Here is a 25,282-nt window from a genome sequence, read left to right as displayed (position 1 = left end):
TCCCTCTCCTCCTCCTCCTCCTTCTTTTCCCTCTCCTTCTCCTACTCCTCCTCTCTCTCTCTCCTCCTCTCTCCCTCTCCCTCTCCTCCTCCTTCTCCTTCTCCCTCTACTCCCCCTCCTCCTTCTTTCCCTCTCCTTCTCTTCCTCCTCTCTCTCCTCCTCCTCCTCTCTCCCTCTTCTCCTCCTTCTCCTTCTCCTCCTTCTCCCTCCTCCCCTCCTCCTCCTCCTTTTCCCTCTCCTTCTCCTCCTCCTCTCTCTCTCTCTCCTCCTCCTCCTCCTCTCTCCCTCTCCTCCTCCTTCTCCTTTTCCCTCTCCTCCCTCTTCTCCTCCTTCTTTTCCCTCTCCTCCTCCTGCTCCTCTCTCTCCCTCTCCTCCTCCCCTCCTCCTCTCTCCCTCTCCCCCTGCTCCTCCTCTTCCTTCATGCACTGATGATGTTCCCAAGATGGGTCATGAAACATCTGCAAGAAAACCACCAAGCTCAGAGAGCACCAAGGACCCCACAGTCCTCCTCCTCCTCTCTCCGTCTCCTCCTCCTCCTCCTCCTCTCTCCCTTTCCTTCTCCTCCTCCTCCTCTTTCCCTCTCCTCCTCCTCTCTCCCTCTCCTCCTCCTCTCTCCTCTCTCCCCCTCCTCCACCTCTTCCTTCATACACTGATGATGTTCCCAAGATGGGTCATGAAACATCTGCAAGAAAAACACCAAGCTCAGAGAGCACCAAGGACCTCACAGCTCTCCTTCTCATCCTTTCCCCCCTCTTTGCTCCCTTCCTCTTTTTTCTCCCCCTTCTCCTCCTTCCCCTGCTTCTCTTCTCCTTCCTGATCCACTCTGCCAAACCAACTCCCTTCCAGCACTGATGATGTTCCCTAGTTGGGTCACGAAACGCCCGCAAGAAAACCATCAGGCTCAGAGAGCACCAAAGACCCTTCAGTCTTCCTTCTCCTGCTCTTTCTCTTTCTCCTTCTCTTCCTCCTCCTCCTCCTCCTCCTCCTCGCCCTGATGATGTACTCTAGTCGGGTCACGAAACGTTTGCAAGAAAACGAAGCAGCTCAGCGTCACCAACGACTCCACAGTTCAACCCTGAAATATTCTCCTCTCTCGCTTCTTCTTTTTCTCCTCTCCTTCCCTTCTTCCCCCACAACCCAGGAACAAGACAACCTGAATGACGCCGAGGAGCGCTGCGACCAGCTGATCAAGAACAAGATCCAGCTGGAGGCCAAGGTGAAGGAGATGACCGAGAGGATCGAAGATGAAGAGGAGATGAACGCCGAACTCACCGCCAAGAAGCGGAAGCTGGAAGATGAATGTTCGGAGCTGAAGAAAGATATAGATGACCTGGAGTTGACCTTGGCCAAGGTGGAGAAGGAGAAACACGCCACGGAGAACAAGGTACGTCGAAAGCACAGGTGGTCCTCGACTTACGACCCCAAGGGCGCCCCAAATTTTCCGTCGCTGAGCCAGAGAGCGGTTGAGTTTTGCCCCATTTTACGAGGTTTCCTGCCGCGATTTTTTTGAAGTAGGTCACAATCGGTCGTTAAATTGGTTACACGGTTATTAAGTGAATCTGGCTTCCTTGGTCGCAAAAAGGGAGATCCCTTGACCCCGGGACACCGCAAAATCATCGTAAATATGAGTCAAGTTGCCAAGCGTTCGGATTTTGATCACCTGACCGAGGGGCGCTATTACCGTCGTAACACGATCACAATTTCCCTTTTGTTGGTGCCGTCGTAACTTGGGACGGTCGCTAAATGAACTGTTGGGAGTCAAGGTCTACCTGTATGAACCAGTTGCCCCATGTCATAATTATAATCCTGTGACTGAGAGGATGATGCCACCGTCGTAAGTGTGAAACACGGTCACAATTTCACTTTTATCGGCACCGTCGTGGCTCTGAACCGTCATTAAACGAGCTGTTGGGATTTCAGGGTCTATCTACCCGAACCAGTTGCCAGATGCCATAAGTTAAATCACGTGATCGAGAGGATGCTGCTACCGTCGTAAGTGTGAAACACGGCCACAATTTTGCTTTTGTCGGCGCCGTCGGTCATTAAACAAACATTCAACAAACGTTGTAAATGATCCAACCTTGGACGTTCTTAAGAAGAGATGGGATAACCCTTTGTCTGAAATGATATAGGGTTTCCTGCCTGAGCAGGGGGTTGGACTAGAAGACCTCTAAGATCCCTTCCAACTCTGTGATTCTATGAATCATTCTATGAATCTAAAACTGCTCTAAGTCAAGGACCCCCCCTCTATTGAACCAGTTGCCAAATGGTCATAATTTTACTCACACAACCAAGAGAACGGTGCAACTGTGATACTGTAAGTGTGAAACACAATGTTGTGGTCCTCCAGCAGCGTGTGGAGCTGGCAGCAGAGTCAGATAGTGAGGAGGTTGGGGAAGAACATGGTCCTGTCCCAGACTCTGGGGAAGGATCAGGCGAAGGCTCTGCGTCGGAGGCAGAGAGGGGGCCAGAGGCCATCTGGCCCCCTCTGTGTTATGTGTTGCCTCCAGAGTCTCTGGAGTCTGACATAAGCGAGGCAGAAGAACAGTATGAGCCTGTTCCCAGTGTGTGCATGCGCAGAGCTGCAGAAAGACAAGAACAATTACCGTATTTTTCGGAGTATAAGACGCACCGGAGTATAAGACGCACCAAGGTTTTGAAGAAGCAATTTTTTTTAAAAAGTAGGTAGGTAGATAGAGGGAGAGAGGGGGGGAGAAAGAGAGAAATACAGTAGGTAGGTAGGGAGAGAGAGAGAGTAGGTAGGTAGGTAGGTAGGTAGAGGGAGAGAGGGGGGAGAAAGAGAGAAATACAGTAGGTAGGTAGAGAGAGAGAATAGGTAGGTAGGTAGGTAGGTAGGTAGATAGAGGGAGAGAGGGGGGAGAAAGAGAGAAATACAGTAGGTAGGTAGGGATAGAGAGTAGTTAGGTAGGTAGGTAGGTAGGTAGGTAGGTAGGTAGGTAGGTAGGTAGGTAAGTAGGTAGATAGAGGGAGAGGGGGGGAGAAAGAGAGAAATACAGTAGGTAGGAAGGGAAAGAGAGAGAGTAGGTAGGTAGGTAGGTAAGTAGGTAGATAGAGGGAGAGGGGGGGAGAAAGAGAGAAATACAGTAGGTAGGAAGGGAAAGAGAGAGAGTAGGTAGGTAGGTAGGTAGGTAGGTAGGTAGGTAGGTAAGTAGGTAGATAGAGGGAAAGAGGGGGAGAAAGAGAGAAATACAGTAGGTAGGTAGGGATAGAGAGTAGGTAGGTAGGTAGGTAGATAAAGGGCTAGAGAGAGAAATAGAGTGTGTGTGGGTAGGTAGGTATATAGAGGGATAGAGAGAGAAATAGAAAGAAATAGAGAGAAATACAGTAAATAGGTAGGAGAGAGTGGGTAGGTTGGTAGGTAGAGGGATAGAGAGAGAGAAATAGAGAAGAGAGAGAGAATATATATATATATAGCAGATAGGTAGTTATGTAGGTAGGTAGGTAAAGGGAGAAAGAGAGAGAGAAATACAGTAGGTAGGTAGGGAGAGAGAGAGAGAGAGTAGTTAGGTAGGTAGGTAGATAGGTAGGTAGGTAGATAAAGGGATAGAGAGAGAAAAAAATAGAGAGCGAGAGAAATACAGTAGATAGGTAGGAAGAGAGAGAGAGGGTAGGTAGGTAGGTAGGGAGAGGGATAGAGAGAGAGAAATAGAGAGAGAGAGAGAAAATACAGTAGATAGGTAGGGAGAGAGAGAGAGAGTAGGTAGGTAGGTAGATGTTTCCAGGTGTATTTATCCGTGTGTTGGAGAAGGAAATCACCTGACAATCTGCAGCACCTAAGACTTTGTTTCTGCTGCCACAGCACTTGATCAATCTAATTCTCATCAATCACTCTAATTAAACAGCTTTCCGAAAGGGGAAAAACAAAAAAGTTTTTGCACTCTGCAAACCTCCCAAAAACGGGCTATTTTTCACGAAAACGGGCCCGTTTCCCCTCCCCAAAAAAGGCATGAATAGCCTTGGGGGGGCTTGCAGTGCTCTTGGAGGAGGGCAAAAATGAGCAAAAAATGGCCCATTTTTCACGAAAATGGGCCTGTTTTTTGTCAAAAAAAATTGCATGCATAGCCTTATGGAGGCTTATAGAGTGCTGCTGGGGACTGCGGGGAGCAAAAAACGGCCCATTTTTCGCTCATTTCTGCCCTCCCCAGCCCCCAGGAGCTCTCTGAAAGCCTCCATAAGGGTATGCACAGCCATTTTGGTGAAGGGGCAGGGCTTCAGGAAGCAAAAAAGGCTGTATTCGGTGTATAAGACTCACCCAGATTTTCAGCCTCTTTTTTGAGGAAAAAAGATGCGTCTTATACTCTGAAAAATACGGTAAGGAAAAAGGGCAACTCAGGAGTAAGGCTTGGAGATGATTGGCCCCTCTCATAAGACATAAAAGAGGAGCAAACGGATTTGAGCCTTTGCAGGAAGCAATTTGTTCATTCTGGTCGGTTCAAACTCTGAGATCCTCCGTTTGACTCTGTGTTACGTTTGACCTTGCAAAACTAATTGGCAGTTGGGTCTCTGGCAGCGTTTCAAGGGAGATAAAAGACGAGTGCTTATTAACATTGCCTTGAAAGACTTTGGCAATTCGAGCAGACATCTGTCGGGCTCTTCACGGAGTGTTTATGAATCATTACGGGCTGTGAATAACCATAATTCACAGCCGTTTAAATAAAAGAAGGTTTGGGGGGCTAAGAGTGTGATGTATGCTTTCTCGGGAAGCCTAGGTCAGAATTCACGGCCACGATTTCACTTTTGGTCGGCCCCCATCGTCGCTCCGAACCGTCCCTAAAACGAACGGTTGAAAACCAAAGATTCATGGTCCCTTCGGATGTGTTCTCTTTTTAAAAAATTTTCAGGTGAAAAACCTGACGGAAGAAATGGCCGGTCTGGATGAGATCATCACCAAGCTGACCAAGGAGAAGAAATCCCTCCAGGAGGCTCACCAACAAGCCTTGGATGACTTCCAGGTTGAAGAAGACAAAGTCAACAGCCTGAGCAAAGCCAAGATGAAGCTGGAACAACAAGTGGACGATGTGAGTGGACCAAGGCCAGGGGGGGGGGGTGTCCGTCCATCCGTCGGGGGTTCTCGCTCCTCCCGGACTGAGTTTTGATAACCAAAGGTGGCAGCAGTGGTGGGATCCAGCCGGTTAAACAACCGGATCGGTGATCGCATGTTTCGCTGCAGTTTTACCCTTCGCATGTTACTTCTTGGGGAGTAACACAGCTGGGGCGTGGCCATCCACTCTGCTGCGCCAATCAGCTGAGACGATATAGGTAAGCAAAGCACAAGGGCGAGAGGGCGGGCCCAGCTGATCGTTGGAGGGAACTGGTTCGCTTCCCAGCTGATCATCGGAGCGAACTGGTTCGCACAAACCGATATGAACCGGCTGAATCCTACCCCTGGGAATCAGCCTTGTAGACAGATTAGGACTCTTGTGGTCCTCGGCTGGGGTGGGATGTCCATCCGTCCTTACTTGGCCTCATCTAGAGAACATCTTCTAGAGGTTTGGGGTAGGCGTGGCTTCTTCGTTTTAGGCGCCAGTGAGTTAGAGAGAGGAAGTAAAATCTACTGGATGTTTTGATTTTGGTTCGTGCTGGTTGATGATGGATGCTAGGGGTATTAAACGTGGAGTATCCAGAGAGAGTCGGAGGGTGAAGGTGGCATGGTTTGTGGTATAGCCCACCATCCATACTTATAATTTAAAGGGGCATTTGGTGGCATTCAGTTTTGTATTCAAAATCTTCCCTTTTTTCTTCCTTCCTCTCTTTCCCTTCTTTCCTTCCTTCCTCTTTCCTTTCTTTCCCTCCTTCATCTTTCCTTTCTTTTTTCCTTTCCCTTTTTCTATTCTTGTTCCAACTTCTGTTGTTCCTCCCTCCCTTTTTTCTTCCTTGCTTCTCTTCCTTCTCTTCTTCCTTCCCTCCCTTCTTTACTTTTCTTCCTTTCCTTCCTTGCTCTCTCACTTCTTTCCTTTTTTCCTTTATTCCTTCCCTCCTTCCTTTTTTATCTCCTGCCTCCTTCCCTCCTTCCCCCTCTTTCCTTCCCTCCTTCTTTATCTCCCTCATTTCTTCCTTCCTTTCTTCCTTCCCTTCTTTGCTTCTTTCTCCCTCCCTCCTTCCCTTCTTCCTTCCCTATTTCTTTCTTTCCTTCCTTCTTTACCACCCTCCTTTCTTCCTTCCCTTCTTTGCTTCTTTCCTCCTTTCCCCCTCCCTCCCTTCTTTCCCTCCTTCCTTCCCTCCCTCCTTCACTTCTTTCTTCCCTTCTTTGTTCCTTTCCCCCTCCCTTTTTCTTTCTTTCTTTCTTTCTTTCTTTCTTTCCTTCTTTGCTTTCCTTCCTTACCTCCCTCCCTCCTTTCTTCCTTCCCTTCTTTGCTTCTTTCTCCCTCCCTCCTTCCCTTCTTCCTTCCCTATTTCTTTCTTTCCTTCCTTCCCTCCCTCCTTTCTTCCTTCCCTTCTTTGCTTCTTTCCTCCTTTCCCCCTCCCTCCTTTCTTTCCCTCCTTCCTTCCCTCCCTCCTTCCTTTCTTTCTTCCCTTCTTTGCTCCTTTCCCCCTCCCTCCCTCTTTCTTTCTTTCTTTCTTTCTTTCTTTCTTTCTTTCTTTTTTCCTCCTTTGCTTTCCTTCCTTACCTCCCTCCCTCCTTTCTTCCTTCCTTTCTTTGCTTCTTCCCTCCCTCCCTCCTTCCTTCTCTTTCTTTCTTTCCTTCCCTCCTTTCTTCCCTCCTTTCTTCCTTCCCTTCTTTGCTTCTTCCTTCCTCTCTCTCCCCCTCCTCTCTTCTTCCCTTCAACAGTTGGAAGGTTCTCTGGAACAAGAGAGGAAGATCCGGATGGATCTGGAACGGTCGAAAAGGAAACTTGAGGGAGACCTCAAGTTGGCACAAGAGAACATCATGGACTTGGAGAACGACAAACAGCAGATGGAAGAGAAAATTAAAAAGTACGGGAAGTGCCAGCTCTCTGCCTTTGGCTTCTCCAGTCAGGGGTCTCCAGGGGTCTATGACACAAAATTTGCTAAGCGCAAGAGTTTTCATATTTGTCTCCAAAATAAGGACAAAAGCAGCGGTGGGATTCAAATAATTTAACAACCGGTTCTCTGTCCTAATGACCTGCTGGGTGGGCGTGGCCAGGTGGTGACAGGCAGCACTTGGGAGTAAAAAACGGACCACCACCACCCCGTTCCCCGTTTTGGGCCTAGTACACCTCCCTGCAGCCTCCTGGGAGCAAAAATGGGCCACGGGGGGAGTGCCACTCTGCCCCACTCCGCATATTTTGGGCCTAGTAGGCCTCCCTGCACTTACCTGGGAGCCAAAACAGAGTACATGGGGACTCCTGGAAGGAGCAGGAAGGGGCAGGGCCAGCCAGCAATTTAAGAACCGGTTCGTTCGCACCGGCCCAAACCGTCTGAATCCCACCACTGAACGAAAATAAAACGGGTCTCATCCCTCCACCAGCATTTTTGCATTCTGTCATTCGCAACTGGTTGGGAAGGAATTAGATTCCTTCTCCAACTTGGAGAGTGATTCATTGTTCCTGGAATCCAGAAATCCCAGTGTATAGGGCACTGTAAACCCGTTTTAAGGGGGGGGGGATACAGAATACAGGTAGTCCTTGACTTATGACCGTTATTAAGTGATGTGATCCTTAAGTGAGGCATCCCATGACGGTGCCTGATTTCACAACCTTTGCATTGTGGTTAGTACACACACACACACACATTTTATTAGTTTATCGAAATATAAAATAGAAAGAAATTTTAAAAAATAATACAAAACTGGGGGAAAGGAAGGAAGAAAGGAAGGAAGAAAAAGAAAGAGAGAGGAAGAAAGAAAGAGAGAGGGAGGAAGGAAGGTAGGAAGGAAGGAAAGAGAGAGAGACCTGTCATAAGTCACTTTTTCAGTGGCGTCGTAACTCAAAACTATCGCTAAACAAATGGCCGTAAGTCGAGGATTACCTCCATAGCGTTGCCGGGTGGGTTGAGAAGCTGGACGTGATGCTTGAGCTAAAGACCAGGGTTTAAGAAGTTGCAGAGAGATCAGATTGATACAGGACAGTCCTCAAATTATGATCACCATTGAGCCCAAAACGTCTCCCGCCATGCGGGACATTTCTTAAGCGGATTATTTGTCCCGTTTTACAACCTTTCTTGCCACATTGGTTACGGCAATCCCTGCCGCTGTTAAGTAAGTCACCCGGTTGTTAAGTGAACCTGGCTTTGTGCATCAGAAGGTCACAAAAAGGGGACCACCTGACACCTCCCCAGCATGCTATGACCGTCGTAAGTATGAGTCCGCGGCCACGGGACTGAATTTTGATCACAGGTGAGGCCACAGAGATGTTGCAGTGGTCGTAAGTTTGAGAAATGGTCTTAAGCTGTGGTGGGCTTCCAAATCTTTTCCTACCGGTTCTAGGAGACAGCGCTTCACACGCACGCTTGCACCTAACGTGGGCTTGTGCGCGTGCGCAGCACTCAAAGACAGTCCTTGGTGTCGACGCTGGTGCGCTGAACTGTTTTTTAGCTCAGTTGAGGCGCGGAAGAACTCTGCCGCACGAATCAGCTGAGCTAAAAAACAAGGGAATGTAGGACAGAGAACGACGACGGGAGCGGGAGGAAGGCCCCAACCTGAAGTGGTTTTTGCCGGTTGTCTGAACTACCGTATTTTTCGGACTATAAGACACACTGGTGTATAAGACGCACCAAGATTTTGAAGAGGTAACTAAGAAAAAAAAACTGTTGTCCTCCATGGGCCCCAGGAGCACTCTTCAGCAGTGGTGGGTTACGAGCAGTACGCCCCGGTGCGGGCGTACCGGTGCCTGCCGGGAGCACCAGGTAACATTCCGGTATGGTGCTCCGGAGGGCCCATCCACCCGCCTGTGCTCCTTAGTGGTATTTTAGGTTTTTGGGGCTTCCACGCGTGCTCACGGAGCGTACAGCGCCTGTGCGACACTCTGCCAAGCAGCTGGAGCCTTACGGAAGCATCGCGGGCGGTAAATATGCATGCCCGCACGCTGCACCGCGTTTATGTGGTGGACACACGGCCCTGTTGCACTGTAACTGTTGCAATGGGACCCGGAACCCCCACTGCTCTACAGGCTTCAGCAGGGGCGGGGGAAGGCAAAAACGTCTCCGTTTTTGCAAAAAACGGACATTTATGGTTCAGTTTTTTGCAGAAACGGGAGCATTTTTTCCTTCCCCCAGCCCTGCTGAAGCCTGCAGGGTGCTGCTGGGGGTTGGGGAAAGGCAAAAATGCCTCCGTTTTTGCAAAAATACCACCCGTTTTTTGCCAAAATGGGATGCAGGAGCGGGGTTTCGGGAGGCTAAAAATGGCTGTGTTTGATATATAAGGCGTACCAACATTTCCACGCTCTCTTGCGGGGGAAAGTTGCGTCTTATACTCCGAAAAATACGGTATTCAAAATTTCCGCTACTGGTTCGCCCAAACCAGTCCGAAATGGTTGAATACCACCTCTGGTCCTAAGTGTCCCTTTTTTCAATGTAACTTAGTAACTTTGAATGGTCATTAAGCGAACAGTGGCAAGTCGAGGACAATCTGTATTTTATGGACCAGGTTTTTAACTTCCCAGAATTCTCTTTGGCAGGAAAGAGTTTGATATCCACCAGCAGAACAGCAAGATTGAAGACGAGCAAGCCCTGGCTTCCCAGCTGCAGAAGAAACTCAAAGAACTCCAGGTAGAAAAACCTTCCTTGATGCTCAGGTCAGGGTAAGGGAGAAACCCCCAAAATTCTGCACCGTCCGCCTGTTTTGGGCCCTTTCTAATTCATAGGTAGTGAAGCTTATTTATTTATTTATTTAGAATTTTGTATTGCCGCCTATTCGCACGTGGCGACTCAAGGCGGCTTACAGGAATACAAAAACACCATATCATCCTCTTTTAATGAGGCCAGAATCCCTCGCGGGGTGGAATCTGGACAACTGAATGGAGCTGAGTGATTACTGGCCGGATGCCTTTCATGTTGCCAGTGCAGAGTTTTGTTTTCATCTCAATGTAGTCTCAATATAAAAATGTCATCTATCAAAAATAAAACTAATCAAAGAATAAATTAATATAATAACCCCTCCACCCCAGTGATAGTGCATCATAATGGGCTCCATCCTGCTCTGTGTTCCCCAGGCCTGCTACCAGAACCAGGTCTTCAGAACCTTCCGGAAGGGTGTCAGAGTGGGGGCCATTTTAATTTCTGGGGGAATGACTGTGAGTAGGGATTTTCGGTTCAGGAAAGACCAATAACTGGCACACAACCACAGGTTCAGCCCAGTTCGGCTGAGTAGGTAGTAACTCAGCCTGCCATGCCCCCAAACTGGTTCTATTGTTTGGCAGAAGCATTTTTTACTACTGCATATGCACACCAGGGGTGGGTCCCTGCCAGTTCTAACCTCTTCTATAGAAGAGGTTCCACAAATCTACAGTGCCGTTTAGAACCGGTTCCAACTCCCTCCTCCCGCCTGTCCGCACACTATCAAGATGAAGAGCAAGAGAAGGAAATCTGGGAGTTGAAGTCCACAAGTCTTAAAGCTGTCAAGTTTGAACACCCTTGTGGGTTTTTTTTTCCCTAAATGGTTAGGGTGCAAGGGTCTTGTAACTTGACAGCTTTAAGATTTGTGGACTTCAACTCCCAGAATTCCTCCTCCAGTTCATGTTGGCTCAAGAACTCTGGCATTGAAGCACACAAGTCTTAAAGCTGTCAAGTTACAAGACCCTCGCACCCCTAACCCTTTAGGAAAAGAACCCCCAGGGGTGTTCAAACTTGACAGCTTTAAGACTTGTGGACTTCAACTCCCAGAATGCCTCCTTCAGTTCATGTTGGCTCAGGAACTCTGGCATTGAAGCACACAAGTCTTAAAGCTGTCAGGTTACAAGACCCTTGCACCCCTAACCCTTTAGAAAAAAAAACCAGGGGTGTTCAAACTTGACAGCTTTAAGACTTGTGGACTTCAACTCCCAGAATTCCTCCTTCAGTCATATTGGCTTGGGAACCCTGGGATTGAAGCATGCAAGTCTTAAAGCTGTCAGGTTACAAGACACTTGCACCCCTAACCCTTTAGAAAAAAACCCCAGGGGTGTTCAAACTTGACAGCTTTAAGACTTGTGGACTTCAACTCCCAGAATTCATCCTCTCACTCTTCATCTTGATGATGTGCGGACGGGCGGGGAGAGGGAGCTGGAACTGGTTCTAAATGGCACAGTAAATTTGTGGAACCTCTTCTATAGAAGAGATTAGAACTGGCAGGAACCCACCCCTGTTTCACATGCAATCAGTGGTGGGTTGCAGGCGGTACTCCCTGGTACAGGCATACCGGAGCCAGCCCGGAGCACTGGATACCATTCCAGTACGGTGCTCTGGAGGGCTCACCCGCCTGCCCAAGCTCCTTACCAGTCTTTTAAGTCTTTGGCACTTCCACGCACACGCACTGTACGTACAGCGCCTGCGTGACGCTCCACTGAGCAGCTGGAGCAACGCGGAGGCACTAAGATGCATGAGCGCACTGCGCGGTCCATGTGAACGCCACCCAGCCTGTTTCAACCGTACCAGTTGGAACGGGATCAGGAACCCACCACTGCATGCAATGTATGTGCCTAACAGGCTGCGGACCGGTATTGGTCCACAGCTCGGGGGGGTGGGGTGTTGAAGATCCCTGCTCCAGAAGGTTGAAAGATTTAACTATTCGTCTTTTTCCCACTGATCAGGCACGAATTGAGGAGCTGGAAGAGGAGATGGAGGCGGAGCGCGCGGCCCGCGCCATGGTGGAGAAACAGCGCTCGGACCTTTCGCGAGAACTGGAGGAGATCAGCGAGCGTCTGGAGGAGGCCGGAGGAGCCAACTCGGTCCAGATCGAGCTGAACAAGAAGCGAGAGGCCGAGTTCCAGAAGATGCGGCGCGACCTGGAAGAGGCCACGCTGCAGCACGAGGCCACGGCGGCCACCCTGCGCAAGAAGCACGCCGATTCCGTGGCCGAGCTGGGCGAGCAGATCGACAACCTGCAGCGGGTGAAGCAGAAGCTGGAGAAAGAGAAGAGTGAGCTGAAGCTCGAGCTGGACGACGTGGCCTCCAACATGGAGCAGATTCTGAAGGCCAAGGTCAGTGGAGAGGAGAGTCCCAAAACCAGTCGAGCAGACCGTGGATAAAACAAACTCCTTTTTAGTAGATTGGTGCTACAGGGTCAACCAGTGATGACTAATCATTTTCCCATCATGTGCCAAAAGTGGGGGGAGCACAAGGAGATCGTGCATGGGCGAGCCCACACCCATAATTCTATGCATGCCACCACCACCCCTGCGCATGCGCACGTGATTCCCACCTTCCCCCCGATTTTGGCATGGAATGGACCCGCTTTTTGCCCTTCCCAGAGGCTTTCTAGGAGCCTGGGGAGGGTGAAAATGGCATCCCCGCCACCCTCCGGAGGGCAAAAAACGACCCTATGGGCAACCCCAAAGTTTGGGAACAGATCGCCAGGTTGCCCATAGGGTCGTTTTTTCACCCTACGGAGGGAGAAAAATGGCCCGACGCATACACCGGAAGTCTGTTCCCAAAAATGGCCAAAAATGAAGGCCAAAGTCAGCTTGCATGCCCTAATAAATGGCTCCACGTGCCACCATCACGGAGGTAGACACTTGGGGTCCCTGGTGCTCTCTGAGCTGGGTTGTTTTCCTGCAGATATTTCATGACCCAACTAGGGAATATTATCAGTGCGAGTGTTTACTGGCCGGATGCTCTACTTGTTGCCAATGCGGAGTTATATTCAAGCAGAAACTGTATATATATTCTCAATATGCCCAGAGAGAGAAGTATCTGCCTCTACCTAGGTTCGAACTCACAGCCTCCTGATCATGAGGCGAGAGCTCCACCTCTAGGCCACCACCCCACTCTAGTTGGGTCATGAAATGTCGGCAAACAAACAACACAGCTCAGAAAACCTCAAGAACTGTTGTCCTTCTCCTCCCCCTCTGCAAAACCCCCACTCTTATCTAGCACTAATGATGTTACCTAATTGGGTCACGAAATCACCATCATCCTCTTTTAACATAATCCTTTGTGGGATGGAGTCTGGACAACTGAATGGAGTGGAGCTTTTACTGGCCGGATGCTCTACTTGTTGCCAATGTGGAGTTATACTCAACAGATATATTCTCAACGTGCCCAGAGAGAGAGATTTCTGCCCCTACCTAGGATTGAACTCACAGCCTCCTGATTGTGAGGCGAGAGCTCCACCTCCCCACTCTAGTTGGGTCATGAAATGTTGGCAAGAAAACAACCAAGGACCCCACAATTATCCTCCTCTTCCTCCACCTCTTCCTCCGCTTCCGCCTCCTCTCCACAAACCCCACTCCTTTCTAGCACTCCTGATGTTACCTAGTTGGGTCGCGAAATCACCTTCATCCTCTTTTAACGACCCCAGAATCCTTTGTGGGGTGGAGGACCCCACAATTGTCCTCCTCCTCCTCCTCTTCCTCCTCCTCTCCACAAACCCCATTCCCTTCTAGCACTGATGATGTTACCTAGTTGGGTCATGAAATCACCGTCATCCTCTTTTAACGACTTCCCATGCCCAGGTCCTTTCAAGTGACGTTAACCCCAATGTGGTTTCACTGGAGAACATGCTCCAGCTTCCGCCAGGCTTACTTCAGGTTTAATTCTTCTATTTTCTTGGCAGGCAAATTTGGAGAAAATGTGCCGGACCATCGAGGACCAGTCGACGGATCACCGCGCCAAGTTTGAGGAGACACAGCGGACCCTCAACGACACAAACACCCAGCGAGCAAAACTGCTCACCGAAAATGGTACCGGCTACCATTTTTCTCCCTCTTGTTTTCTATGGCGATTCAGAAGGAACAACTTTCCTTGATTTCTCTTGAAGACATTTTGCTTCTCCTCCAGGAAGCTCCTTCAGTTCCGACTGAAAGGTGGAGGATAGAAGGATTTATACTCCTTTGCAGTCATCAGGTCATTAGTACTCTCTCTGAGAGTCGTTGGGGCCGCTTGGAGGTTTTGTCAGGGTTCTGACAGATGCCCTACTTAAATCATGAGCCTCGAGCCAAGTTTCAAAAGAAATCCAGTTATTTATTAAGCACTTCATGTCGGCACGTTCCAAGGGAAGCCAACTCTGACCTCACGTAATTTACAGCCCAGACTTGACCCTGTTTCCCCCCCCCCCTGCCCCCCAGGGTGTGTCATCGGTCACATTTGCCAACAATTTCACAGGTTGTAGAGATCACTCCACTACGGCCGCTGTGGGTAACCCTGGGAGACAGCCTTGAGAGAGAGAGATGTCTGGAATGTGCTTTTGTTTTTGGCTGCCGTGCTGCTTTGCCGTTTTCCCATCCCTCTTGCCTATGGCAACTCGAGAGCAGGCTAGGGATGCTTTGTGAGTTGACAGGTTTATCTGTGCCTCCCAAGTCCCCTGAGTAGTGTAAATGGGTGTGGAGCCCTTCTTGGAACTGCTGAAAGGGCTGTGTTGTCAAAATATACAATCCATTTGCACTACTCAGGAGACCCTGAGGGCACAGATAAAGCTCCAAGTGCCTTAATGACTCTCAGAGAGAGTACTAACGACCAGAGGAATATAAATCCTTCCCTTCTCCACTATTCCCGGATTCCACTAGTCAGCACTGAAGACACTTTCTGGAGGAGAAGCAAAAGCCTTCAAGGAAAGACAAAGCTTGTTTTTCTATACCTCTTGATGAGATCTACCCAGAAGTAGCTTCTATCCCATGTAGCTTCTGGAACTCTCCTTTCCTCCTTTCCCTCCCTCAGGGGAACTCGCCCGACAGCTTGAAGAGAAAGAGGCCCTCGTTTCCCAGCTGACTCGCGGGAAACAATCCTACACACAACAGATGGAGGACCTCAAAAGACAACTGGAAGAGGAGACCAAGGTGAAGAATGTTAAAAATATTCATGACCTGGAGAGACATGGGAAGAAGGTCAGCCAACGAATAGGCATAGCAACTAAGTCAGCCAAAACAGATCTGACTCTGTGCAGAGAATTGAAACAGAAACTGAAGCAGTCTGCTGCTCTGTGAAGTAAACTTAAGCTGTCTGTCTGGGCTTGTCTGCTGGAATGAAGCTAATGGCTTGTGTTTGCCTGTAACTCTCCTGGCTTGTGTTTTCTTGGAAGAACCATCTGTTGGTATTGTACATTTATTTGTCTATTCTTATGTAGATAAAGACGATAATGAATCCCGTTGCATCAGTTATTCTGGATTTCAGTTTAGGCAACAATCTCTGACAAAGAAACATCACTTGGTGGGTCTGGGTTTTTGAGATGAAGGTAGGCGGTGTGATGGACACCCTCCAAATTAACGTGTGTTCCTCATCAACGTAGGCCAAAAACGCTCTCGCGCACGCCCTTCAGTCCTCCCGCCATGACTGCGACCTTCTGAGGGAACAGTACGAAGAGGAGATGGAAGCCAAAGCTGAGCTCCAGCGTGTCCTCTCCAAGGCCAACTCGGAGGTGGCCCAGTGGAGAACCAAGTATGAAACGGACGCCATCCAGAGGACGGAGGAGCTGGAGGAGGCCAAGTAAGTGAGGGAGATGACTTCCAGAGGTCACATCCTGAAGTTCAGGATGGACCAGGTAGATGGCGACTGTGGCTCATCAGCAGGTAGGACTTTGGACGGGGGGGAGGGGGGTGTTCAACAATGGTTAAACCTACCGTATTTTTCGGAATATAAGAGGCACCTTTTTCCCCTCAAAAAAGAGGGTGAATGGATGCATCTTATACACTGAATGGATGCGTCTTATACACTGGATACAGCGTTTTTTGCCTCCTGAAACACCACCCCCTTCACCAAAATGGCCGCGCATAGCCTTTAGGAGGCTTCCAGAGTGCTCCTGGGGGCTGGGGAGGACAGAAATGAGCAAAAAACTGGCCTTTTTTAATCAATTCCCCCCCCCCAGCCCTCAGGAGCACTTCATAAGGCTCCCTACATGGCATCGGACCTGGGTACCTGAGAGACCGCCTCCTGCCAATTACCTCCCAAAGACCAATTCGATCGCACAGGCTTGGCCTTCTCCGGGTTCCATCTGCCAGCCAATGCTGGTTGGCGACCCCCCCCCCCCCGTGGGAGAGCCTTCTCTGTTGCTGCTCCGGCCCTCTGGAACGAGCTCCCCATGGGGGTCCGGACCCTTACTACCCTCCCGGCCTTCCGTAAAGCTACTAAGTCCTGGCTGTTCCGGCCGGCTGGGGGCTGTTAAAGCACCCAGCCCCGTCTTAATTGTGACTGTTGTGGATTTTTAATATTGTTTGTATTCTCTTATTTATTCCCTCCCCTGTTTATTGTGAGCCGCCCGGAGTCCTTCGGGAGTGGGCGGCATACAAAACCAATAAACCTAAACCTAACCTAAAGGCTGTGCATGCCTCTTTTTTTTTTTTTTTTTTGGGACAAAAACGGGTCCATTTTTGCGAAAAACAGGCTGCTTTTTCCTCGTTTTTGCCCCACCCCTCAGGAGCACTCTACCAGCCTCGTAAAGGCTATTCATGCCCTTTTGGGGGGGGTGGAAAACAGGCCAGTTTTCATGAAAAATGGACCGTTTTTGGAAGGTCTGCGGAGTGCAAAACCGTTTTTTTTTAAAAATTGCCTCTTCAAAATCTCGGTACATCTTATACTCTGAAAACTACGGTAATTTTTTGCCACCGGTTCTGTGGGCTTGGCTTGGTGGGAGGGGTCATGTGACTGGGTGGGCGTGGCCAAGCTGAGGTGGCCAAGCTCAGGTGGCGCAGTGGTTAGGGTGCAGTACTGCAGGCCACTTCAGCTGACTGTTATCTGCAGTTCAGCGGTTCTAATCTCACCGGCTCAAGGTTGACTCAGCCCTCCATCCTTCCGAGGAGGTGGGTGAAATGAGGACCCGGATTGTTGTTGGGGACGATATGCTGACTCTGTAAACCGCTTAGAGAGGGCTGAAAGCCCTATGAAGCGGTATATAAGTCTAACTGCTATTGCGATTGCTATTTTTTCACTTCTTAACGCATTTCTTTCCTGCCTTTTCGCCCGAGCCGGCAGGGGGGAAAAATGCTTTAAAAAGCAGGAAAAACTTCCGACGATCGCGCGACTCACAGCTAACCTGCGCGATTCTCGGAAGCTTTCTCTTTTTTTTAAACTCCTGGTTTGCAGAACCAATGACAATTGTCCCTATTGGTTCGGCCGAACAGGGAGGATTTCACCCCTGGGGGTTCATGCGTGAAGATACCATCCCTTTGAGTAGGTCAACCACAGCCCTCATCTTACGACGCGACTTGCTAATTGAGATGGTTGTTAAGTGAGGTGCTCAGTGTTGTGGCCCCTTTTTTGCTGTCGTTTGTGGGTCAATTATGTCGTTAAGCAAAGCCAGCTTCCCTCGTTGACTTTGCTTCTGTCCCGAAATCAGCTGGGAAGGTCACAAAGGATGATCACTTAACCTCAGGACAGTACGACAGTACAGTTGCCGAGCACCCAAATTTTGAACCCTGGACCTCGGGGAATCTGATTGTTGTAAGTGTGAGGACCAGTTGTCAGTCTTTTTTTTCAACCGAGTCATCATTTTGAATGGTCATTAACCGAACGGTTGTAAGTCAAGGACTCAGGTAAAGGAAAAGTTCCCTCGCACATATGTGCTAGTCGCTCCCGACTCTAGGGGGCGGTGCTCATCTCCGTTTCAAAGCCGAAGAGCCAGCGCTGTCCGAAGACGTCTCCGTGGTCATGCGGCCGGCATGACTCAACGCCGAAGGCGCACGGAACGTTGTTACCTTCCACCAAAGGTGGTTCCTGTTTTTCTACTCGCATTTTGTACGTGCTTTCGAACGGCTAGATTGGCAGAAGCTGGGACAAGTCACGGGAGCTCACTCTGTTATGCGACGCTAGGGATTCGAACCGCCGAACTGCCGACCTTTCTGATCGACACACTCAGCGTCTTAGCCACTGAGATACCGCGTCCCTACATCAAGGACTACCAATAGCCAAAATTGGTTTTGGAAGGACTTATAGATGGCAATATTTTCTACCTGGACGACGGTCTATTTTCATGACATCTCAAGGATGAGATCGAGCTTCTGAGGAAGGACATTTGAGCCCTGAAACCTTTGTTTGGGACCTCTTCGGAGCGTCTGACCTCCATATCTTTTGTCCCTCATAAACATGGACTCCATATTTACGTTTCTCCTCCCTCCTCCCTTCCTATGTCTTCTCCACCCCCTCCCCTCAAGACCCCGGGGCATCTCTTTTCACCGTTGCTTCCTCTAATGAAGAAGCTTTTGGCTCGGGTTATATTTGAACTCGGCAGTGTATAAGACGAGCAAAAAGCTTGTTGGTTGGAGGATATTTCCCACTTAAAAACGCCAAGGTATGTGGGTAGGGATGGTTTTGCTGGGGAACGTCCTAGTTTCGAGGGTCAGAAGCTGATCTGTGGCCTACAGAGTCAATACACGCAAAGGTTGACTATGTATCCTCCAGACGCCAAATTTGACCCCATCCTTGTGGTTGCCACCTTATTTACAAATCTATCGCAGAGCACGAGATGATGAGTTGGGAACTGGCTGGCCAATCATGGTGTTCTTCACATAGAGAAGGTCCGCTTTCCCCATCAGCCGTGGGAAGGAGAAGGCTCTTCCAGGGGTAACCTTCTCTCGGTTGTCCTCCTGCTCCAGGAAGAAGCTGGCCCAGCGGCTGCAGGAGGCTGAGGAAGCTGTGGAGGCGGTGAACGCCAAGTGTTCCTCGCTGGAGAAGACCAAGCACCGCCTGCAGAACGAGATTGAAGATCTGATGGTGGACGCGGAACGCTCGAACGCCGCCGCGGCTGCCCTGGACAAGAAGCAAAGGAACTTCGACAAGGTGAGGTTCATGGAGAGCATCCCTCTCGGGTCCCAGAGGAGATGCTGCTCCAGGTCAGCTGAGGTCATTCCCCTGCCTCCTGGCCTGGGACTCGTTACCGTGTTTTTCGGACTATAAGACGCACCGGAGTATAAGACGCACCAAGATTTTGAAGAGGCAAATTTTTTAAAATAGTTTTTGCACTCCGGAAACCTCCCAAGAACGGCCCATTTTTCGCAAAAACGGGCTCATTTTTTTGTCAAAAAAAGAGCATGCATAGCATTTAGGAGGCTTATACAGTGCTCCTGCGGGCTGGGGGGGGGGGCAAAACTGAGCAAAAGATGGCCCATTTTTCACTCATTTTTTGCCCTCCCCAGCCCCAGCAGCACTCTGGAAGCCTCCTAAAGGCTATGCATGGCCATTTTTGTGAAGCGGATGGGGTTTCGGGAGGCCAAAAATCCTGTATTCAGTGTATAAGATGCACTCAGATTTTCACCCTCTTTTTGGGGTGCGTCTTATACTCTGAAAAATACGGTAGTTCCTTCTGGCTTCCCCAGTGATTTTGGTTGTGGGAAGCCACCAGGAAATTGCCTTGTCTAGTGTCTGTGGGATTTAGTTAACAATGACAACCGGGGATTGCTGAGGCTAAGCAATGCAGTCACACTTTAGACTACATTGTTTAGCCACAGAAATTATTGTCGTACGTTGAGGACTACCTGTATTGGGGGGAGAGAGGGAAAAGAGAAAGTGGAAGAGGAAGAGAAACAAGGAAGAGAAGGAGAAGAGGAGAAAGAAAGGGAAGTGGAAGTGGAGGAGGATGGAAGGAGAAGGAGGAAGAGGCGGAAGACGATGAGGAGGGAGAGAGAAAGAGGAGGGGAAGGGGAGGGGGGAAAGAAAGGAGAAGGAGGATGAAAGGAGAGGGGAAGGAGAATAGGAGAAAGGAGGGGAAGTGGAAGGGGAGGAGGATGGAAGGAGAAGGGGAAGGGAAGGAGGAAGAGGAGGGAGGAGGGGGAGGGGGAAGAGAAGGAGGAGAGGAAGGGGAAAGGGAGGAGAGAAAGAAAGGGAGAAGGAGAAGGAGGATGAAAGGAGAGGGGAAGGAGAGGGGAAGGAGGAGGGGAGGAGAAAGAGGGAAGAAGGAGGGGAGGGAAAGAGGAGGGAAAGAGGAGGAGGATGGAAGGAGAAGGAAGAGAAGAAGGAAAAGAGGAGGGGAAGTGAAGGGGAGGATAATGGAAGGGGAGGAGAAGGGAGGGGAGGATAAAGGGAAAGAAGGAGGATGAAAGGAGAGGGGAAGGAGGAGAAGAGGAGAAAGGGGGAAGAAAGAGGGGAGGCAAAGAGGATGGAAAGAGGAGGATGATGGAAGGAGAAGGAAGAGAAGAAAGAAAAGAAGATGGGAAGTGGAAGGGGAGGATAATGGAGGGGAGGAGAAAGGGAAAGAAGAGAAGGAAAAGAGGTATCAGAGGAGGGGAAGTGGAAGGGGAGAAGGAAAAGAGGAGAAAAAGGAGAAGTGCAAGGGGAGGAGGGAAAGAAAAGGGGAAAGAAAGGGAAAAGGAGAAGGAAGATGAAAGGAGAGGGGAGGAGGAGGGGAGGGAAGAGGAGGAGGATGGAAGGAGAAGGGGAGGAAGAGGAGGAGGAAAAGAGAGGAGGGGAAGAAAGGGAAGAGGAGAAGGAGGATGAAAGGAGAGGGGATGGAGAAGGAGAGGAGGAGAAGGAGGAGAAAGGGGAAAGGAGAGAGAAAGAAGGAGGGGAAGAGGAGGATGAAAGGAGAAGGAAGAGGAAGGGAAGGAAAAGTGGAGGGGAAGTGACAGGGGAGAGGAGGGGAAAGGAGGAGAAGGAAAAGAGGGATGAGAGGAGGGGAAGTGGAAGGGGAGAAGGGAAAGAGAAGGGGGAAGAAGAGGAAGATGAAAGAGAGAAGGGGAGAATGAGGAAGAAGAGGAGACGGAGGAGGAGACGGAGAAAAAAAGGGGAGGAAACAAGACCAAAGGGAAAAAAGGGGGAGGAGCTAACTCTTTGTCCTCCCTCCCCTCCTGCCCCTTCAGATCCTCTCCGAATGGAAGCAGAAGAACGAAGAATCTCAGGCAGAGCTGGAGGCATCCCAGAAAGAGTCCCGTTCCCTCAGCACGGAGCTCTTCAAGCTGAAGAACGCCTACGAGGAGTCCCTGGAACTCCTGGAGACCTTAAGAAGAGAGAACAAGAACTTGCAAGGTGGGTTGAACTGAAGGGGAGGGGGAGAGGGCAAGAGGGGATTCCTCAAAGCCTCCTTGCTTGGCGGCGCCAGAGGTTGAGGGGCATCCTTTCCATGTCCTCCTCCTCCTCCTCCTCCTCCTCCTCCTCCTCCTCCTCTTCCTCCCCCCCCCAAGAGCGTGGCCCAAATCTCTTTCTATTCCTCCTCTATCCACAGAGGAGATTTCGGATCTCACCGAACAGCTGAGCCAAGGGGCCAAAAGCATGCACGAGCTTGAAAAAGTGAGGAAGCAGCTGGAATCTGAGAAAGTAGACTTACAGGCAGCTCTGGAAGAGGCAGAGGTAAGGAATCCTGCTTACCTTCCCTAAAACTCCCACGGTTTCCCCCCTATCTTATGTCTCTCCTCTTACAAAAGCCCATAAAAGCATCTGAAGCAGTCGTGGGAGTCCCCTCCCCAGCTGGGAAGAGAAATAGACAAGCAGATTTACTCACTGGTTTCATCTGTCCTCAACGGGAGGCCATATTCCGGAACAAGAAGCATTTAACGAAAGGCACAAAAGAGCTAGCTAGAACAGAACAGAATCTGGAAGAGGGGGTATTTCATGAAAGGCACAAAAGGGCTAAACAGAACAGAACCTGGAACAGGAGGCATTTAATTGAAAGACACAGAAGAACTAAGAACAGAATCTGGAACAGGAAGCATTTAATTAAAGGCACAAAAGAGCTATACAGAACAGATCAGAATCTGGAACGTGAGGCATTTAGTTAAAGGCACAAAAAAGCTAGAAGAACAGAACCTGGAACAGGAGGCATTTAATTGAAAGACACAGAAGAACTAAGAACAGAATCTGGAACAGGAAGCGCTTAATTAAAGGCACAAAACAGCTAGACAGAACAGATCAGAATCTGGAACATGAGGCATTTAGTTAAAGGCACAAAAGAGCTAGACAGAACAGAACCTGGAGCAGGAGGCATTTAATTAAAGACACAGAAGAACTAAGAACAGAATCTGGAACAGGAAGCACTTAATTAAAGGCACAAAACAGCTATACAGAACAGAACAGAATCTGGAACATGAGGCATTTAGTTAAAGGCACAAAAGAGCTAGACAGAACAGAACCTGGAACAGGAGGCATTTAATTAAAGACACAGAAGAACTAAGAACAGAATCTGGAAGAGGAAGCATTTAATTAAAGGCACAAAACAGCTAAACAGAACAAAATCTGGAACAGGAAGCACTTAATTAAAGGCACAAAACAGCTATACAGAACAGATCAGAATCTGGAGCATGAGGCATTTAGTTAAAGGGACAAAAGAGCTAGACGGAACAGAACCTGGAACAGGGGGCATTTAATTGAAAGACACAGAAGAACTAGGAACAGAATCTGGAACAGGAAGCATTTAGTTAAAGGCACAAAACAGCCAAACAGAACAAAATCTGGAACAGGGAGTATTTAATTAAAGGCACAAAACAGCTATACAGAACAGAATCTGGAACAGGGAGTAATTAATTAAAAGCACAAAACAGCCAAACAGAATAGAATCTGGAACAGGAGGCACTTAATTAAAGGCACAAAACAGCTATACAGAACACATCAGAATCTGGAACGTGAGGCATTTAGTTAAAGGCACAAAAGAGCTAGACCAAACAGAATCTGGAATAGGGAGTAATTAATTAAAGGCACAAAACAGCCAAACAGAACAAAATCTGGAACAGGAAGTAATTAAAGGCACAAAACAGCTATACAGAACAGATCAGAATCTGGAACGTGAGGCATTTAGTTAAAGGCACAAAAAAGCTAGACAGAACAGAATCTGGAACAGGAAGTAATTAATTAAAAGCACAAAACAGCCAAACAGAATAGAATCTGGAACAGGAGGGACTTAATTAAAGGCACAAAACAGCTATACAGAACAAATCAGAATCTGGAACATGAGGCATTTAGTTAAAGGCACAAAAGAGCTAGACAGAGCAGAATCTGGAACAGGAGGCACTTAATTAAAGGCACAACACAGCTATACAGAACAGATCAGAATCTGGAACGTGAGGCATTTAGTAAAGGCACAAAAGAGCTAAACAGAACAGAATCTGGAACAGGAGGCACTTAATTAAAGGCACAAAAGACCTAGACAGATCAGAATCTGGAACATGAGGCATTTAGTTAAAGGCACAAAAGAACTAAACAGAACAGAATCTGGAACAGGAGGCACTTAATTAAAGGCACAAAACAGCTATACAGAACAGATCAGAATCTGGAACGTGAGGCATTTAGTTAAAGGCACAAAAGAGCTAAACAGAACAGAACCTAATCTAGAACAGGAAGCACTTAATTAAAAGCACAGGAGAGCTAAGCATATCCACGGTGCTTTCCCTATGAGGTTTTCTACTTCTGTTGTCTTCTAAGAGGAAGCAGGACTGCAAATCAGGATTGTCTTCAAAAAATAAAAATAAAAACACTGCAAGGAAGCTACTAACTCATAAAGTCTTGCTCCATTAGAAAGTAAGCAACTTTCTTTATAATTATATAAAATTATTTGAGATCATTTTAACAGAGTTGGAAGGGGTCTTGGAGGTCTTCTAGTCCAACCCCCTGCTCAGGCAAGAAACCCTATACCATTTCAAACAAATGATTGTCCAACCCCTTCTTAAAAACCTCCAGTGTTGGAGCACCTACAACTTCTGGAGGGAAGTCCTTCCACTGATTAATTGTTCTCATTGTCAGGAAATGCCTCCTTAGTCCTAACTAAGGAGACTCTTAGTTCTGTCTTTGAGAACCAATCTAGAACTAAGAACGCTTCCAGGATTCAATACTATTCTTCTTCTACTTCCTTCTTCGCCATTTTACCCATAATTCTTTGCTGGTCTGTTGATCATAATAAAGATTGATTGCTTGATTGATTCCCATCATCCTTTGACTCCTCAGGCCTCTCTGGAACATGAGGAAGGCAAGATCCTCCGAGCTCAGCTGGAGTTCAGCCAGATCAAGGCTGAAATTGAACGCAAGTTGACCGAGAAGGATGAGGAGATGGAGCAGGCCAAGCGGAATCATCTGAGGACAGTGGACTCGCTCCAAGCTTCCCTGGATGCCGAGACCCGCAGCCGCAATGAGGCCTTGAGGATCAAGAAGAAGATGGAGGGCGACCTCAACGACATGGAGATCCAGCTCAGCCAAGCGAATCGGGTGGCCGCTGAAGTTCAGAAGCACCTCAAGATCGCTCATGCCCACCTCAAGGTAAGGAGATATGGAGACCTTCCGATCTTCCTCGCCCATCCCTAGTTTTCAGGGCCAATAGGTTTACTCCAAGCTGTGTGTTTTTGATGGCCCAGGACAATCAGATTCAACTGGACGATGCCCTTCGAGCCAACGAGGACCTGAAGGAGAACATCGCCATCGTGGAAAGACGGAATATGCTGCTGCAGGCTGAGCTGGAAGAGCTACGCAGCGTACTGGAGCAGACAGAGCGTGGACGGAAACTGGCAGAACAGGAGCTGACGGAGGCCAGTGAGAGGGTCCAGCTCCTCCATTCTCAGGTGAGGAGAAGCCGGCTGATCCTTCTCCATTTTTCTTTGAATCTGCTTCACTAAGAACCACCGAGAGGAACTTGAAGATGCTATCCAGAGTTACAGAGGCTGAAGGGTGCAGGTTTTAGGAAAGGGCTCAGGTTGGCTGTGTTTCTCAACCTTCCCAATTTTAAGATGAATGGACTTCAACTTCCAGAATTTCCAAAATAGGTTCTGGATGAAGCTTGAGAGAATAAAGTACATTCTGGACATAGGTTCTGAGGGAATAAAGTAGATTCTGGGTGTAGGTTAGGGAATAAAATAGGTTCCGGATGTAGGTCGAGAGAATAAACTAGGTTCTGGATGTAGGTTCTGACTGGGTAAAATAGGTTCTGGATAAAATTGAGAGAATAAAGTAGGTTCTGGATGTAGGTTCCGAGGAGGTAAAATAGGTTCTGGATGAAGATTGAGAGAATAAAGTACGTTCTGGACATAGGTTCTGAGGGAATAAAGTAGATTCTGGGTGTAGGTTAGGGAATAAAATAGGTTCTGGATGTAGGTTCTGAGGCGATAAAGTAGGTTCTGGATGTAGGTTCTAACTGGGTAAAATAGGTTCTGGATGAAATTGAGAGAATAAAGTAGATTCTGAGGGAATAAAGTCAGTTCTGGATGTAGGTTCTGAAGGGATAAAATAGGTTCTGGATGAAATTGAGAGAATAAAGTAGATTCTGAGGGAATAAAGTCAGTTCTGGATGTAGGTTCTGAGGGGATAAAATAGGTTCTGGATGAAATTGAGAGAA

General features: G+C 48.6%; 1 protein-coding gene across 1 annotated transcript in view; it reads left to right on the top strand.

The window, feature by feature from the left end:
* Positions 1 to 1,141: 1,141 nt before the first annotated feature.
* The window catches only part of LOC106545107 (myosin-6-like), a 37,183-nt gene continuing 13,042 nt past the window's right edge, over positions 1,142 to 25,282 (top strand). The window contains exons 1-13 of the mRNA XM_087714231.1: positions 1,142 to 1,384; positions 4,863 to 5,039; positions 6,791 to 6,936; positions 9,597 to 9,687; positions 11,706 to 12,095; positions 13,670 to 13,796; positions 14,770 to 14,888; positions 15,338 to 15,534; positions 18,636 to 18,819; positions 20,835 to 21,000; positions 21,197 to 21,321; positions 23,905 to 24,213; positions 24,309 to 24,512. Coding sequence (XP_087570357.1) covers positions 1,226 to 1,384; positions 4,863 to 5,039; positions 6,791 to 6,936; positions 9,597 to 9,687; positions 11,706 to 12,095; positions 13,670 to 13,796; positions 14,770 to 14,888; positions 15,338 to 15,534; positions 18,636 to 18,819; positions 20,835 to 21,000; positions 21,197 to 21,321; positions 23,905 to 24,213; positions 24,309 to 24,512 — 2,394 coding nt within the window. The 5' untranslated portion in view covers positions 1,142 to 1,225. The remainder of the gene's footprint in view (positions 1,385 to 4,862; positions 5,040 to 6,790; positions 6,937 to 9,596; positions 9,688 to 11,705; positions 12,096 to 13,669; positions 13,797 to 14,769; positions 14,889 to 15,337; positions 15,535 to 18,635; positions 18,820 to 20,834; positions 21,001 to 21,196; positions 21,322 to 23,904; positions 24,214 to 24,308; positions 24,513 to 25,282) is intronic.

The sequence above is a fragment of the Thamnophis sirtalis genome, unplaced genomic scaffold, assembly GCF_051295495.1.
Source record: "Thamnophis sirtalis isolate CommonGarterSnake01/CBP01778 unplaced genomic scaffold, rThaSir2_p1.2 scaffold_4, whole genome shotgun sequence".
NCBI lineage: Eukaryota > Metazoa > Chordata > Lepidosauria > Squamata > Natricidae > Thamnophis > Thamnophis sirtalis.
Note: the sequence above shows the minus strand (reverse complement) of the source record. Positions and strands in the feature narration are given on the sequence as shown.